This window comes from Borostomias antarcticus (assembly GCF_949987555.1).
Source record: "Borostomias antarcticus genome assembly, chromosome: 12".
NCBI classification, from domain to species: domain Eukaryota; kingdom Metazoa; phylum Chordata; class Actinopteri; order Stomiiformes; family Stomiidae; genus Borostomias; species Borostomias antarcticus.
Window position 1 is genome coordinate 2,911,720 of NC_140245.1, and position 16,500 is coordinate 2,928,219.

General features: G+C 47.2%; 1 protein-coding gene across 1 annotated transcript; it reads right to left on the reverse strand.

Moving 5' to 3' along the window:
* Positions 1–10,184: 10,184 nt before the first annotated feature.
* LOC311315944 (ATP-sensitive inward rectifier potassium channel 10-like) lies at positions 10,185–16,162 on the reverse strand (the record flags this gene model as incomplete). Its single annotated transcript, XM_084446668.1, has 6 exons — positions 10,185–10,609; positions 11,679–11,856; positions 12,052–12,183; positions 13,306–13,517; positions 14,095–14,440; positions 16,124–16,162. 6 exons carry the CDS (start codon positions 16,160–16,162, stop codon positions 10,185–10,187), a joined length of 1,332 nt encoding a protein of 443 aa, XP_084302794.1.
* Positions 16,163–16,500: the final 338 nt, after the last annotated feature.

Sequence of the window (16,500 nt, forward strand, 5' to 3'; positions counted from 1 at the left end):
ACCTGCATCACCTACAATGCACATTATGCAATTTTTTAAACCACACATTACCTTGCTCTATTTTCACTCATTCTGAGACAGACAGACAAAGTGTGCCTTTGCATAGGGAACATGCACTTTCAAATATAGTTGCACAGCATGAACTACAGTATGCATAGTTTATTGAATGTTAGAATGAAGTATGATGTGCAGTAGGAAATGTCTTACTTCTCTTATAATGACGCCATATCAGGATAGAGACTATTCCACCTGCAACCACTAAGACACATGATGTCCCAGCGATGATGCCAGCCTGGCTGTGAGACGGCTTCGGTTCTGCAAATTAACACCACAGAGACACACGTCTGAACACACACCCTTCAGTCCTCATTCAATATGGACATAGAGAAAGTGTGTGTGTGTGTGTGTGTGTGTGTGTGTGCGTGTGCGTGTGTGTGAGAGAGAGAGAGAGAGAGACACACACATCTAATATTAACCTATTAATCTAATGGAACATCTAATATTACCTTGAGAGTAGAGAGAGCAAAGTTCCTTAACTTCCTTTGAGTCTTGTTCCAAGCTGACCGGGTTGCTGTGGTTACAGATGATGGATCCCCCAGAAATGTAGACAGAGAGGGTAGCAGAGGCCCCGCCCCCTCCTCTGACTCCAGGAGAGCAGGTGCTGTTGTCACAGCTGGAGGTAATGGAGATGTCCTCAGCTGAGCAGGTCACGTTACAGGAGTCACCACTGGGGGAGCTAGAGAGCATTTTCAGGGCTGGACGATCAACTCTGTCTGGAAACACACAGACACTCCAGGTTATTAACACAGACACTCCAGGTTATTAACACACAGACACTCCAGGTTATTAACACAGACACTCCAGGTTATTAACACAGACACTCCAGGTTATTAACACACAGACACTCCAGGTTATTAACACACAGACACTCCAGGTTATTAACACACAGACACTCCAGGTTATTAACACAGACACTCCAGGTTATTAACACAGACACTCCAGGTTAATAACACACAGACACTCCAGGTTATTAACACACAGACACTCCAGGCTATTAACACAGACACTCCAGATTATTAACACAGACACTCCAGGTTATTAACACACAGACACTCCAGGTTATTAACACAGACACCCCAGGTTATTAACACAGACACTCCAGGTTATTAACACTATACAAGTGTAATACACTTACACACAGAACTGATCGAGAACACGCTAGGCGTAGAGTAATATTTTCGGTCACTTGGGCGATTCTGTTTGTCGGTTTGTCAATAAGCAGAATTACGCAAAAACTATGAGACCAATTTTCATGAAACTTGGTGGAGGGGTGTAGCAGGGGCCAAGGAAGAACCCATTCAATTTTGGATTTTTCCTGGGCGGATCGACAATTTAAAACAAAACTTTGAGCAAAGCCTGCTCCCCGTGTGGGGGGGCTAGAGACACAGTGTTTGGACTGGGGTGTGTGGAGAAGAGCCCCCCTCCGCCGGCTGTGACCCGAGGGGGTCACCACAGAGCCGGCCACCCATTCAGCTCCATTCATTTTTTGGACTTTGGAAAATCCCACCCATTCATTGTCAATGGGGGGGGATTGAAACAGCCATATCTCGATGTGGACAGACACAGGGTTTAGACTGGCATAAAGCTCAAAACCTAGCAAATGCACCAGCACCAAACATGTTCTGCTCGCGTGCATGTGCATGCACACAGAGCCACGGAATGCATTAATGGGCGGAGGTCTATGCTGTCTGAACACCATTTCTAGTTTCTAGTTCTAGTTGATTAGTTAATCCAAATTGGTCATTCATACTTTAATACATAACATTTATCATTCCATGACAAATTGTGCCTACCACCTAGAGAAAGATTACATCCAGCATTATTGATTTACAGTATTATTGTCATGGGGAGGGACAGAGAAAACCCACCTAGAACCGAAATAAAATATGAGGCTACAGACTTCAGTGTATCAAACTTTGCTTCATAATGTCCAATGTCTGCCTTTTCTAGATTCTTCAGAAGGAGGGAGGAGTTGCTTGTAATAAACTCAAGCTTGTTTTGGTCTAGTTCTTTGTTAGGGTTCTCGTCCACTTCAGCGATGTATTTTACTTTAATGACAGAGCTGTTAAATATCCATGTTAACACGTCTCTCCTTTTCAGATGAACTTGTTCTTGTAGATCCAGACGGACATCCTGGCCCTTCAGCACAAACACAGGGGTCTCAACACTGGACACCAACACTGTGAAACAAGCATAGACAGGTTCATAGAACATTGGTTAACACTTGAATTCATGGATGACTGTGTAATGACAGCAGTGTCATGGCAGAGAAGTCAGTTAATAGTGAACAATTGTGACATGTCTCCTCTCACAAGGCTTGTGTCCCTCTCTGACTCCCCCTGACCCCGAATGCACTAGCATTTTGTACTTGCACTGTCCTGTCTTTGCACTGTCCTGTCTCTGCACTGTCCTGTTTCGTCCCCGCAACCTGTCCAATGTTGTGTCAATGTTATGCACCACGTCCGAAAGCAAATTCCTAGTACGCTGTAAAAATGCATGGCAATAAATGGATTCTGGTTCTCATGTCAGACCTGGTTATAACCAATGAGAGATTCCAACCATCATCAACTTCTCTCTGTGCTGGACTGGTAGTAATGCAGACTAGTTATGACCTCAGAGGGATTCCAACCATCATCAACTTCTCTCTGTGCTGGACTGGTAGTAATGCAGACTAGTTATGACCTCAGAGGGATTCCAACCATGATCAACTTCTCTCTGTGCTGGACTGGTAGTAATGCAGACTAGTTATGACCTCAGAGGGATTCCAACCATGATCAACTTCTCTCTGTGCTGGACTGGTAGTAATGCAGATTAGTTATGACCTCAGAGGGATTCCAACCATCATCAACTGCTCTCTGTGCTGGACTGGTAGTAATGCTTCATTCTTCTTTTTTAAAAGGAAGAAAGGGAGGAGCTAATCTTAGAGATACAGTGGTCTCATCAGAATCCAGGACAGTAGATGAAAAGTACAGTATAAAAGCAGGGATGATCACAGATGGGTGGGAGAATGCCACAAAAATGGTCAGGGTCAAGGATTGGAGCCCCAGTTACAAGGGGAATGTACATGGGTTTGTAAGCGTGTGATACAGCATGGCAGCCCAAGGAACAGTTTTTCACAGCTCTTAGATGCTGTGGTAGCAGCTTCCTGTTTATGCTCATATGTGGAGGGAGACGTCAAATCAGCCTTCCGTCTACTTTCTGTGGTTAGACTGTTTCTCATGTTCAAACACCACTTCCCTTCATACTCCATCTTAGACATGTTAAACCTCATCCTACCAACATATTTAACATTCAAGGACTATCAACTGGGGTCCCAGTTGCCCAAAGAATAAACTACTGAAGAAACAACCATAATAGCAAATTTGTAACTTTTTCTTCAAACATTTCCTATTTGCATATTGTGCCAAACGAAAATACATAAATATTAAATATTTAAATCTATAGAAACTGCACTGGTCTCTGAAACCAACAAACTGCTCATTCTACACAAAGGCCTGTGCCTAATAAAGTTTGTGACACTTTAAATTAGAACCCATGTCAAACATGAACTCAAAAAATATTGCCATCTATTAAAACTGCATAGGCATAGGTTTGACTGGGATCCCCAAGGACCCCAATACATTGGTGTTTTGAAAAATCACTAATCGAAACAGAAACAGAAAACAGCAATGAAGAAATTGAATATTTATAACAAAGCACCTGTGACAAGACGCTTCCCTCTGGGGACTGCGAGTACCCCAGGCAGAAGGGTCAGGGCTAAGACTGACGTGACATACATGTTCTTTACAAGTGTATCTAAACGATTTACCACAACTATAAATACAAACAAATGTTTTAAAGTTTTACCTTGCTGAATTTGTGATACAATTGCGAAGAGGACTAGAGGCGATGTCTCCATCTTTGAAAATGAATGAGCAAACTCAAACAGGAAACAAAGCTTCCTCTTTTTTTCTCTTGCTCGTCATGCACAATTTGATTGGTTGGTCATTACATTACATTACATTACAGTCATTTAGCAGACGCTTTTATCCAAAGCGACTAACAATAATTGCATTTAACGTAGTTAGAGCCAATGTACTACTACTTGCCAGAACTCACAAGTGCATCTTCTTTCTAAAACAAGTGACTAAGAGCATAATCTAGTGCTGAAAGCAAAGTGCAAGAATCACAATCTAAAGTACAGTGCAATATAATATAATATAATACAATAAGTGCTTAGGTGGGAGGATTGTTGTAGTACTTCTTGAAGAGATGAGTTTTGAGCCTGCGACGAAAGATGGGCAGCGACTCTGGTGTCCTGATATCAGTGGGCAGCTCATTCCACCACTGCGGGGCCAGGACAGAGAAGAGCCGTGACCGTGTCGATCGACCGCAGGAGCCTCGGAGTGCAGGGGCAACCAGTCGCCCTGAGGTAGCAGAGCGTAGCGGTCGGGAGGGGGGGTAGGGTTTGACCATGGCCTGGAGGTAGGAGGGGGCTGTTCCTTTCATTGCCCTGTAAATTAGCGCCAGAGTTTTAAACTGGATGCGAGCCGCTACAGGGAGCCAGTGTAGGGAACGGAGGAGGGAAGTTGCGTGGGAGAATTTGGGGTGGTTGAACACTTGTCCGTCTGGACAAGTTCCAGAGGTTTAATGGCTGACGCCGGTGCCCCCGCGAGGAGGGAGTTGCAGTAGTCCAGGCGGGAGATGACCAGGGCCTGGATGAGTACCTGCGCCGTTTCATTAGTGAGGAAAGGGCGAATCCTCCTGATGTTGTAGAGCATGAATCTGCAGGAACGTGTGACGGATGTGACATGTGAGGAAAATGACAGTTGGTCATCCAGGGTCACACCCAGATTCCTCGCAGTCCGAGTCGGGGTCACCACTGTGTCTTCAATGGTGATGGCCAGGTCCCGGTGCAGACAGCCCTTCCCCGGGAGGAAGAGCAGCTCAGTCTTGTCCAGATTGAGCTTGAGGTGATGTGTCGTCATCCACTACGAAATGTCAGCCAAGCACCCAGCTATGCGTGTCTCCACTTTTGTATCAGAAGGGGGAAATGACAGAACCAGTTGGGTGTCATCGGCATAGCAGTGATAGGAGAAGCCATGCGAGCGAATGACAGAGCCCAGAGATGTAGTGTAGAGGGAAAACAGGAGAGGACCCAGGACAGACCCTTGTGGAACCCCCGTAGTCAGACTACACGGTTCCGATGTCGACCCTCTCCATGTCACCTGGTAGGAGCGGCCCGTCAGGTAGGATGCAAACAGGGAGTGTGCAGAGCCATCGATGCCTTTCTCCTCGAGGGTGGAGAGGAGGATCTGGTGGTCTACCGTATCAAATGCTGCTGACAGGTCTAGGAGTATCAGGACAGAGGAGAGAGAGTTCGCTCTTGCGGCATGGAGTGACTCTGTTACTGCAAGGAGGGCGGTCTCTGTCGAGTGGCCAGCCTTGAACCCGGATTGGTGGGGATCTAGGAGGTCGTTCTGGTGGAGGTACGAAGACAGTTGGTTAAAGATAGCACGTTCAAGTGTTTTGGATAGAAAGGATAGAAGGGAAACCGGTCTGTAGTTTTTGACATCAGAGGGGTCGAGAGATGGTTTCTTTAGGAGGGGGGTGACTCTGGCAGTCTTGAAAGCAGAGGGAAAACATCCTGATACAAGAGATGCATTGATGAGGTGGGTTAGGAAGGGAAGGAGTTCGGGTGCAACAGACTGAAGGAGAGTCGAGGGAACAGGGTCTAGGGAGCACGTGGTGGGGCGGTTAGATGTTACAAGGTTGAGGGCCTCGTTGGGGGAGAGGGGAGAAAAGTGGGATAAGGTGGGGCGTGGAGAGGAGGGGGGGGAGCAGGGAGGGGAGAAAGGGTGGGGGGGTGAGTTTCATGCACGGAGCGTTGACCGGGGGAGGGGGGAAAGAGGATCCGATATCGTTAACTTTCTTGTCAAAGAAGTTGGCGAAATCATCAGGGAGAAGGGAGGAGTTGGGAGTAGGAGGTGGGGGCTGGAGTAGTGAAGAGAAGGTTTCAAAGAGTTTTTAGGATTGGAAGCAGAGGTTAGGATTTTAGAGCGGAGGAAAGCAGCTTTAGCAGCAGACAGAGAAGAGGAGAATGTGGAAAGAAGAGATTGGAAATTAAGAAGGTCCTCTGGGAGTCTTGCCTTTCCTTCATTTACGCTCAGCTATTCTCAGGCTCCGTCTATCAGTACGCACTGAGTCCGACAGCCATGGGGCAGGTGGAGTTGGGCGTGCAGGCCTGGAGGTGAGGGGACAGAGATTTTCCAGAGAAGAGGAAAGAGTAGAGAGGAGAAGATCAGTGGCAGTATCAGAGGGTAGGAGAGAGAAGGATTCAGGGGCGGGGAGGGCGGAGGTGACAGTAGAGGAAAGGTCAGTAGGGGAGAGCGAGCGGAGATGGCTACGGGCGGTAACCATGTTTGTAGGAGGAGGAGTTACAGGGGAAGAGGGGATGGAGAGGGAGTAGGACATGAAATAGTGGTCAGAGAGATGGAGGGGCAGGACAGACAGGTTAGAGGTGGAACAGTGTCTAGTGAAAATGAGATCCAGCTGGTTGCCGGCTTTGTGAGTAGGAGGAGAAGAAGAGAGGTGAAGATCGAAGGAGGAGAGGAAGGAGAGGAGAGGTTCCAATTTCTCACTCTGGATGTTGAAGTCCCCTAGAAGGATGAGTGCGGACCCATCATCAGGGAAGTGCGAAACTAGTGTATCAAGCTCCTCTAGGAATTCACCAAGAGGACCTGGTGGGCGATACACAACAGCAATGGTGAGCTTGATTGGATACATGACAGAGACAGCATGGAATTCAAAAGAGGGAGGGGAGAACTGTGGAATCGAGACGAGTGAGTATTTCCATGTTGGGGAAATGAGCAGGGTAGTACCACCGCCTCGCAGCTCTGGGAGTGTGGGAGAAAGAATACACATCTGACAGGGCTGCAGGTGTGGCAGTGTTCTCTGGTGTGATCCATGTCTCGGTGAGAGCAAGGAAGCTGAGGAAGAGCAAGGATGCATAGCCTGAGATAAACTCAGCTTTGGGCACCGCAGACTGGCAATTCCAAAGTCCCCCTGTCACCAATTGCTCTCTATGAGTTGAGAGAGTCGGATAGATGAGGTTAGAGGGGTTACGGAGTCTGGGGGTGACCCAGTGTCTGCGTGACCCCCGGAGAGGGAACACAACAGGAATTGGATGCAAACACATAATGCTAACAAAACAGGTACAGAGGTAGGTGCAGACGTACTACCTTCCTGACAGTCTTTCTTGACAAAGTCGCCCGGTGCCTTCGGTCGCCCTAGCCTTCGGTCGCGCGCCGGAGGGAGCTGTCGCCTTCCAGCTGTCGCCGTCTAAGCCGTCAATGCTTAAGGCCTGTAACTGCTGATTGCTAATCGTCTGCCAGGAGAGTAGGCCACTCCCTCAGCCCACTCAACAGGGCAATTAGTCTAGCTCAGGCCGAAACTAACTCTCACAATAACATTGAATAACAAAGCAGTTTCACAACAACACTGACGACTTAGCACGTAGCACTAGCTATTAGAGTAACAAAATTATACTTAGGTTTCTAAGTGGTCAGTGTTAGGGTTGGTGGTAGGTGGAGGTAGGACCCATAAGCAGACGGCAGGCAGGCAGCGCAGGTTCAAATAATAAAGTTTTAATATAAAACAAAAACAAGGAACACTGGGAGGAAACGCACTTACATTAGCTGTGTTCGGAATTGCTCCCTCGTTCCCTCACTCCCTATTCCCTATATAGGGTTCACAATGTAGTGAACTACCTAGGGTAAGGAGAAAATGTAGGGTACATGCACTGTTCCCTAGAAATCAAGGTGAATTGTGGGTAATAAATAGTGGACTAGCAGAACGAACTAAATCCATGTTGGCTGATTAGCTATATCAAGATCGCTACAAACTCTTCATATGCTCCTAACTCACACAAAATGACTCTGATGGTAAGAAAATAACAACTAGCTGTATACAAATACCACTCTATTTTATCTGGAGTCCAGGGAAGAAAGAGCAGCACAGAGAGAAGCATGTGTAGAAACAATATACTGTTCTCACCGGCTTCACAAACCTATGGAATAGAAAAATAACAAACCAATACGAATGAATTACTCTGATTTGTTATTATACTAAATTGAATGTCTCTAAGCCTACCAACTATAGTAACTTCTGAGCCTTCATAGCAAGTGGGATGTGTCTGAGACCAAATCCTGAAATACACTCATGGTTATCATGGCATGGTTAATAAAACTCCAGTTATTCTGTACTTGAAGGATGACACACTGAATACACAATATCATATACATTCAGGCTTTTATTTTAAGGTTACATTATTATGTGATCATTCAATTTTCATTTGAAGACCTGGCCATTTTATGACTGACAAGTAAAACTCTTACACACTGCTCTAGACATATCAACAATGCAATGCATAAGTAAGGCAAAAATATAACAAAAACTTAACAAACCTTTTCCAACTTCATCTAAACCATCATGCTCACTTACGCCTTCACCACCACCACAATCATCTTCATCATCATCATCATCATCACGGTTACATAACAATCACCCTTGATACATCATACTTTCGTTTTACACAGAATACAACTGTCCAACAGGATTCTCTATATCTAACAAGTGGACTTGGCTGTGCTCATCGTCCAAAAATAAAAGATCACATATTAGATCACAGGAATTTCCCAGTTCTTTGCATATCAAGCACTGTAGTGGCTGCCCAAGAGAAAACGCGTAGGCACCTAGAAGGAGGAACAATGCAGATCTATAAATCCTGCTTTGGGATTTCTCTGAATTGTTCTTTGAAAAATCATTCCCCATATGCGTGCCTAATAACTAATTTATACAACGGTTAGTTCTGGTTCTTGATTCTGATTGGCTGGAAGCCGTGTTAAAATACTTTGTAACACACACCTGGGACCGCATATCATTCCATTTTCAGTATTAAAGCGCCTCCCATTTGATCCAATGCATTGTAGTTGTTGTTGTTGCTTGGCAACCCTTTTGTTAGGGGAACTATTTTGCTCGGCGGAATTGAGGGAATGATGCTTCGTTTTGAATAAATGTTAATATTTTACATTGCTGTGTGTTTATTTTACACTAATACCTGTAGTAACCGTTGTATAAAAGCAATAAACCACGAGAGAGCTAAGGGGGTTTTAGGCACTCCGCTTCGCGTTGTGCCTAACAACGCCCCATAGCTGTTATAAAATCACTATAACACACGGCCTCTCGTGGTTTATTGCTTAAGTTGAGTCCAGTTAGGACAAACAACTCACTACCTTGCAAACAGTACTTTTCAACATACATAAACAGAATGTATCATTTAAAACAGAATGTATCATTTAAAACAGAATGTATCATTTAAAACAGAATGTATCATTTTAAAAAGCTGCTGTTCAGTGTGTATGTGCTTTTAGTAAAGTTAAAAAATCACACAGTATGTACACATTCCAGTAAGAAGTGCTACAATTGTTCCTAAGGTGCAAGGGAACTTAAAGTGCTAATTCTGCTGTGTTTCGACAATAACATTACATATCTGTGCGAACAACATATACTGACACCATCGATAAATATACACAGCACCTTGAATATGTTCTGCCAAGTCCACATGGGGTCTACATTCCATTTTGTAGTTTCCATTTTGTAGTTATACAGTAGTGTTATACAGTAGCCTCTCCAAAGTGCCTTTAGCTAGCATAATCTACAGTACATTGGCACGTACCATTCAAATAATCATCACAAAGTCTAGTGTTTCATCATTTTGTGAATACATGAATGTGAATGTAGGGAAGGATGGAAGCCCAGCAGGGTCAAAATGAAATTTCTTGAGTAGAACAGACAGTTTATGTCCCTTTCTAAATATCAATTCCATGTAAATATAGTAACCAAGTTATGAATTAATCATTTGAATATTTGTAGTAAACTGTAACAGACCCTGCTTAGTGTGTGTGTGTGTGTGTGTGTGTGTGTGTGTGTGTGTGTGTGTGTGTGTGTGTGTGTGTGTGTGTGTGTGTGTGCGTGTGCATGTGCGTGTGAGCGCACACACTTGTATATGCGTACACATATCACATTGTAGTAAGATAGTGTGTGTTGGATGAACACCCCGGCACCCCCCCACGGTGCGCCCTCCCTCAAACATTACTGATGCGCACGCTGAGCGGGCTGCTGTCCCTGACCCTCCCCCTGCCGCCCGGCTCCGCCTCCTCCCCGGCCCCGCCCCTCTCCCTGTAGCTCTGCTCCAGGCGGATCTTCTCCGGGTCGGTGCCCTCCGACGCCCCCCCGCCGCGGTAGCCCCGGTGCTGCGGTCCGCCGGACGGGGACGACCCGAAAACGGGCGTGGTCTTGGTCTTGGCCACCTTGTCGAAGAAGGCGAAGTCGGCCACGTACTTCCCCGAGGGCGAGAGGGAGACCACGGGCGGGAACTCGTAGCCCCACAGGATCTCGTCCGGCAGGTAGGAGGTGCGCACCTGGCAGGTGGCGGAGGTGGGCTCCACCGTGGCGCTCATGATGGCCAGCAGCTCAAAGTCCGCCAGGTCCGGGTCGGTCCAGCCGCCGCCTGGGGGGGGGGGGGGGAGGAGGAGAGATGAGAGAGGGAGAGAGAGAGAGAGGGGGGGGGGGGGGGGGGCGGAGAGATGAGAGAGGGAGAGAGAGAGAGACAGAAAGAGGGAGGGGGGAGCGGAGAGATGAGAGAGAGAGAGAGAGAGAGAAAGGGGGGGGGCGGAGAGATGAGAGAGGGAGAAAGAGAGACAGAGAGAGGGGGTGGGGGGGTGGAGAGATGAGAGAGGGAGAAAGAGAGGGAGAGACAGAGAGAGGGGGGGTGGAGAGATGAGAGAGGGAGAGAGAGAGACAGAGAGAGGGGAGGGGCGGAGAGATGAGAGAGAGAGAGACAGAGAGAGGGGGGGGCGGAGAGATGAGAGAGGAAGAAAGAGAGAGAGAGAGACAGAGAGAGGGGGGGAGGCAGAGAGATGAGAGAGGGAGAGAGACAGAGACAGAGAGGGGGGGGCAGAGAGAGAGAGAGACAGGCAGAGGGGGGATGGAGGCGGAGAGATGAGAGAGGGAGAGAGAGGGGGGGGTGGAGGTGGAGGAGGCGGAGAGAGAGGAACAGAGAGAGAGAGAGGATATCCTCTTCAAAGAGGGAGGGGGAGAGAGAGATAGAGGAACTAAAGAGAAAGAGTGAGAGCTTGTCTAACTACGTCAGCAGGTGCCTGGAAAAACTTAACAGGGGAAAGTACAAGATCTAAGACAGGCTCATCATCATCATCATCATCATCATCACACCTCCCACGCGTTCACACCCTTCCTCACACCCTCCCTCACACCCTCCAGAAACAGTTAATCAGGGGTGTAGTGGTGAGTTAACAAGTGGGTCTTCTCTGACTAAAGAAGTGGGTATACTATAGCAGAAATGTTACAGTTTTTACATTAGTGGTGTTTAAAGAAGTGGGTCTACTGTGGGTCTGTGGATGAAGAAGTGGGTCTACTGTGGGTCTGTGGATGAAGAAGTGGGTCTACTCTGTAGACCTCCATGTTCCCTCCACTACACCCGTGATTGTAACTGAAACTTATTTGAACAGGATCAAAAAAACCTGAGATGAATGTTTGTTTGGGGGACGTTAGCCTCGTACCCTTGGCAGCCCAGGCTCGCAGCGGGCTGCTGTCGTCGATGACGTGGTAGAAGGTCAGCGGCAGGATGAGGAAGGGGCTGTCGCTGGATGTGTCCACCTGGAAGGGGACGTTCCTCTGGTCCAGACGCACCGTCTCCCCCTCCTTGGTCAGGGAGGTCTGGAGCAGCTTGCCGCTGACCTGGCGGGGCGGCACGCGGCGTGTTAGGAGAGTCGGCCGGCGTTGACGCGTCACCTGAAGTCCACGCGGCTTTTTTTTTCCTCTCGACATTTACGTTTGTTGCGATTAAGAGCGTTGCGGGTCACTCGGTCAGATGTTAGGTGCACACAGGTGAAAGGGCTCACTTTTCACACACACATGCACACACAGCTCTACCTGGCAACCCAGCAGCAGGCTCTTGCGCATGTTGGCCACCCGGATCATGAGGCAGGGTCGGCCCTCGTGATTGGACACCACGGCGTGCTGGCTGAACTTGATGGTCTGTCCTCGCTTCTTTGGCCGAGCCACCTGGGGGGGGGGCGGGCTTCATTGAGCTTGTCTCTGTCTGAGTTCACTGGAGTGTGCATCAGGGTCGGGGTCAATTCCATTTCAGTGTGCTGAGTCAGGTAAGCTGGGAGTCGCTTTGGGCCTTGTCCCACATCTTTAGGTACATGCGCTTAAATCTTCATTTATACACAATTATTTTATAAACAAACAAATATATACCTGACGGGATTCACAATTGGAACAACAACCCATGATTGCAATTAGCCATGAACGCGTTCTTGCGCTCGCCTGGCATGACGGTGCCTTCGTCTGGCTACAGTAACTGCTTCCATGATCCCTGGAGAGCCCGGGCATGTCAGCCCCTTATACTGTATGTGTTGCACTTACCACCAGCTGCATGCAATTTGTTCTTGTATACAGATACAAGATCTTGGATGTAGTCAAGATTTTTCCCCGGTGTTTCAAGCTTGTCTCCATATTTCAGGACACAGATTGGATCATAATGAAAACGACATACCGCACTTTTTTTGCAGAAAATATCAGTTCTGTTTGTTTCTGTTCATCACAGCTGGCTGAACTTATTTTTAAATCCCCCTCTATATATATTTCGCCCTTAATATCATCCAATATCAATTCAATATCATTCAAACTTCCCAAGTTCTGAGGAGAGACAGAAGGAGAGAGTACGTGTTGACTGCTGCACTTAATACCAGATAATACCTCTCTAACCGCGTGTGGCAGTTAGCTCATGGTCTTTGTGGATCAGACGCAAGGCTTATTTGGGGCTATTTTGCGCGTCAGTACCTAATTTACATACATGCAAATGAGCCTGGCGCAGCTGTGGAGCTATTTGCTCATCCGTGCAGTTTGCAATACTTTTCACCCTCTGCGTGTGCTTTGTGGGTTGACTGCTATTTGTCTCATTTGCACAGGTTTTGCCGCTGCAAAAGCCACGCAATCCTTTTGTGGATTTGGCCCCGAGGATCTTAAATCTTTTTAATTGAAATGGAATTAGTCCCCAACCCTGGCCTGTATCTGAGAGTGAAAGAGGTAGTAGACCCAGTCCAGTAAGGGACTTCATGTGTTGACCTGCTCTATATAAATAAAGCTTGATTTGATTTTGACCTGAACCATATACTCTACCTTAGCCAAGAAGGTTCCGGTGATGAAGATCTCCATCACCATGGTGATGACCAGCTGGAGGACCAAGAGGATGATGGCGGCGGGGCACTCCTCGGTGATGCAGCGGAAGCCGTAGCCAATCGTGGTCTGCGTCTCCAGGGAGAACAGAAAAGCCCCCGTCAGGGTTTGCACCTGCATCACGCAGGGGGTGTGGTTTGAAGGCGGGTCGAACTCTGGGGATAGAAGGGTTGCAAAGGGTTAAAAACATAAATTTTCAGGAAGTAGTACGCAGTCTAGTTTCTGGTCTGGTTTAGTTTTATACTGTAGTTTCAGTTCTACCATAGATTAGGGATACAGTTGGTTGCTTCTTTAAAGGGAACTTGGGAACTTCCTAGTAGCACATGTAATGTTTATTTAGGTCTAAATTTAGTTGTGTACGGGTGGCACTAGACTCACACGTCAGTCTCTAAACATCCAGGTTCTGTGTGGAAATCTATTGAGGGATTGAAAAAACCCTGCATTGCAGAGCCAATCCAACGTCTTTAGGGCGGTCCTTCCTAATGGGGCGGTGAATGTTTTGTTTTTCTTTGATTCTCCACGGTAAGGCGGGTCTTTCACCCTATTGGAGATGTAGGGAGTGGCATTGATTGGTAGCGTCGGTTTGGAGGCGGAGATCTCCAAAGTCTGGCATGGAGAGACTAAGGGAAGCGCCTACTCTGTATTAGCAGCTTTCTGACACCAGAAAATTCTACCAAAATAGGTAGAATCAATTATAGGATTGGCATGTCAAGAGTCTCCTTTCCTCCTTACCAATCAGGTCCCCGTGCACCAACGCTACCAGGTACCACAGCATCCCGAACAGGAACCAGGTCCCGGCAAAGGTCGCAGTGAACAGGAAAAACTTGTAGCGCCACTGCATGTCCAGAAAGGTCGTCCAGAGGTCGCGCATGTACAGGGCGCTCCGGCCGCTGATGTGCTCGATGCGCACGTTGCTCCGGCCATCTTTAGAGAGGACACGCCTCCTCCGCCTCAGGGTCCCGCCCCCGCCTGAGCTCCCGCCTCCCAGCAGGGGCTTCAGAACGTCCGTCTGCGTCTGGGAGTGGCACACCTTCTGGGGGGAGGAGCTACGGGACGAAGGGGGTGTGGCAGATGTCATCTGTGAAGAATAACATTAGATCAGATATTAGATGTTGCCGCCATTATGGGAACAGGGTTAAGATATGGTGTGAATTTTTTTTTTAAAGTTTCGACATTGCGTGTAGTCTGTGTATGAGTCAGTGTGGGAGAACATACTCAAAACACACCAAGCCTAAAATACATGTTGCAGTCATTGCACAGGAAGATGTGGGTTTGAAAGGAAGTCACATATCTTTGCAATGTCAGTCATGCAGTGGCACTGGCCTTACAAAACGAGCTGTATTAAACTAAAGCCTGTTATCTCTTTGTGGAAAGTTAAAAGCGCTATTATCTTGAACTGGAAGATTTTACATCATGCAAAGACATACACAAGCAGAAAAACTAGCAGAAAAACTAGCAGAAAAACTAGCCAAAAAAACACACATGCTGCATGACAGCGGAAAGGACTCCAAAGCAGACACGCGCACACACACGAAACGAACACACCGCCACAAACCCAAACGCTCACTCACTTACTTCCAAAGCACGTAGGCCAAAGACGGAACAGGGGTGAAAGTGAAGAGTGGGAGACAATGAAGGATAAAAGGATTAGATATGTACCGTAGAAAGGGGAGGAAAGAGTGGAGACAGGAGGCGTAGAATTAGAATGACAAGATGCACATTTATCCAAACACACAATGGAAACAGGGGCTCGTTTGTGAACGGGGAGAATGGAGCAACTGGAAGGCTTCAATTAAGGTAAACTCTTTAGAAACACTGAGTTTATCTAGATGTTTATCTAGATGAAGCGGAGAAAGAGACATGGCTGTTGATGCCAGGGAGACATTTAGTGGACAAAAGCGCGAACTACTGACTGGAAACGAGAGACGATAATACGATGTTGATCGGGGAGAGGCCCAATGTTTCCTCTCGGGGTACCCTGCACCTTCTTTTCCAATTTCCTTTCTCTCTATCAGTCTATCTCCCTCTTTCCTGCTCTATCCATCTCTCTCTGTCTACCACTGAAGGTGGTTTTGGCTAGACGGTGACATTTAGAGGACTAAGGGGACATTTGCAATGGTGATACGAGAGCATTGAAACTCACAGATGCTATCCAGATACTATCCAAAATACCCCCTCTCCAACACAGCACAGACACACACACACACACGCTTGAATCATTTATTTATATCCACATAAAAACAAAGGACAATCACACAGACATTAGGAGTCAGTCAGTTACATAAGGGCCTAGTTGGCCTCACATTGTTACATACAGTATACACAAAATGATGGCAATGGCAGGTCAACAGGACTTCATGGGTCTAGAAAACAACGCGCGCGCACACACACACACACACACACATACATTAGACGGTGTCCCGGAGGTGCAACTGAACTACAGTAAAAACACCCCCCACATCCAAATAGCTCTGATCCAATGGAACAAAGTCATTACTGTTAATTACACGCCACTTCTCTGATTATGCAACGACAGGCCCCTCATAAACCACAATGACAGTATTGAAAGTGTCCAATCAGCATCTTCCTCCTCTCGCAATCCCGGCCTCTCTCTCTCTCTCTCTCTCTCTCTCTCTCTTTCAAACACGTAATCCCTCACACTGTTTCCTCCCTGAAAGAACGTAACTCACATCTAGTCAACACACGGCAACTTCGTTCGAAAACTTTTTCCGGAGTTCAATTGTAAAGTTCGCCGACTAACCTTTCCAGTAGGATGTATTCCATCTCCATGGCAACACATCCACTCTCGTTGCCTGCTCCTGTGTTTACAGTAACGCTGATCCGATCACTGAATCGAGCTCTGCTCTCTATAAACTACAAAGGCATGTTTTCCTTCCTCTGCCCTGTCTTCAGTCTCTCTCTGGCCTCGCTCTCACTCTCCTGTGTACACAAGAATGCTTTGTTTGGGGCAGAGATGAAAGGAACAAAAGACGCCATTGACAAAATCAACTGTGTGTGTGTGTGTGTGTGTGTGTGTGTGTGTGTGTGTGTGTGTGTGTGTGTGTGTGTGTGTGTGTGTGTGTGTGTGTGTGCGTGCGCTTATGTGCCAGTGTGAGACTGAGTGTGTGTGTGCGCTTA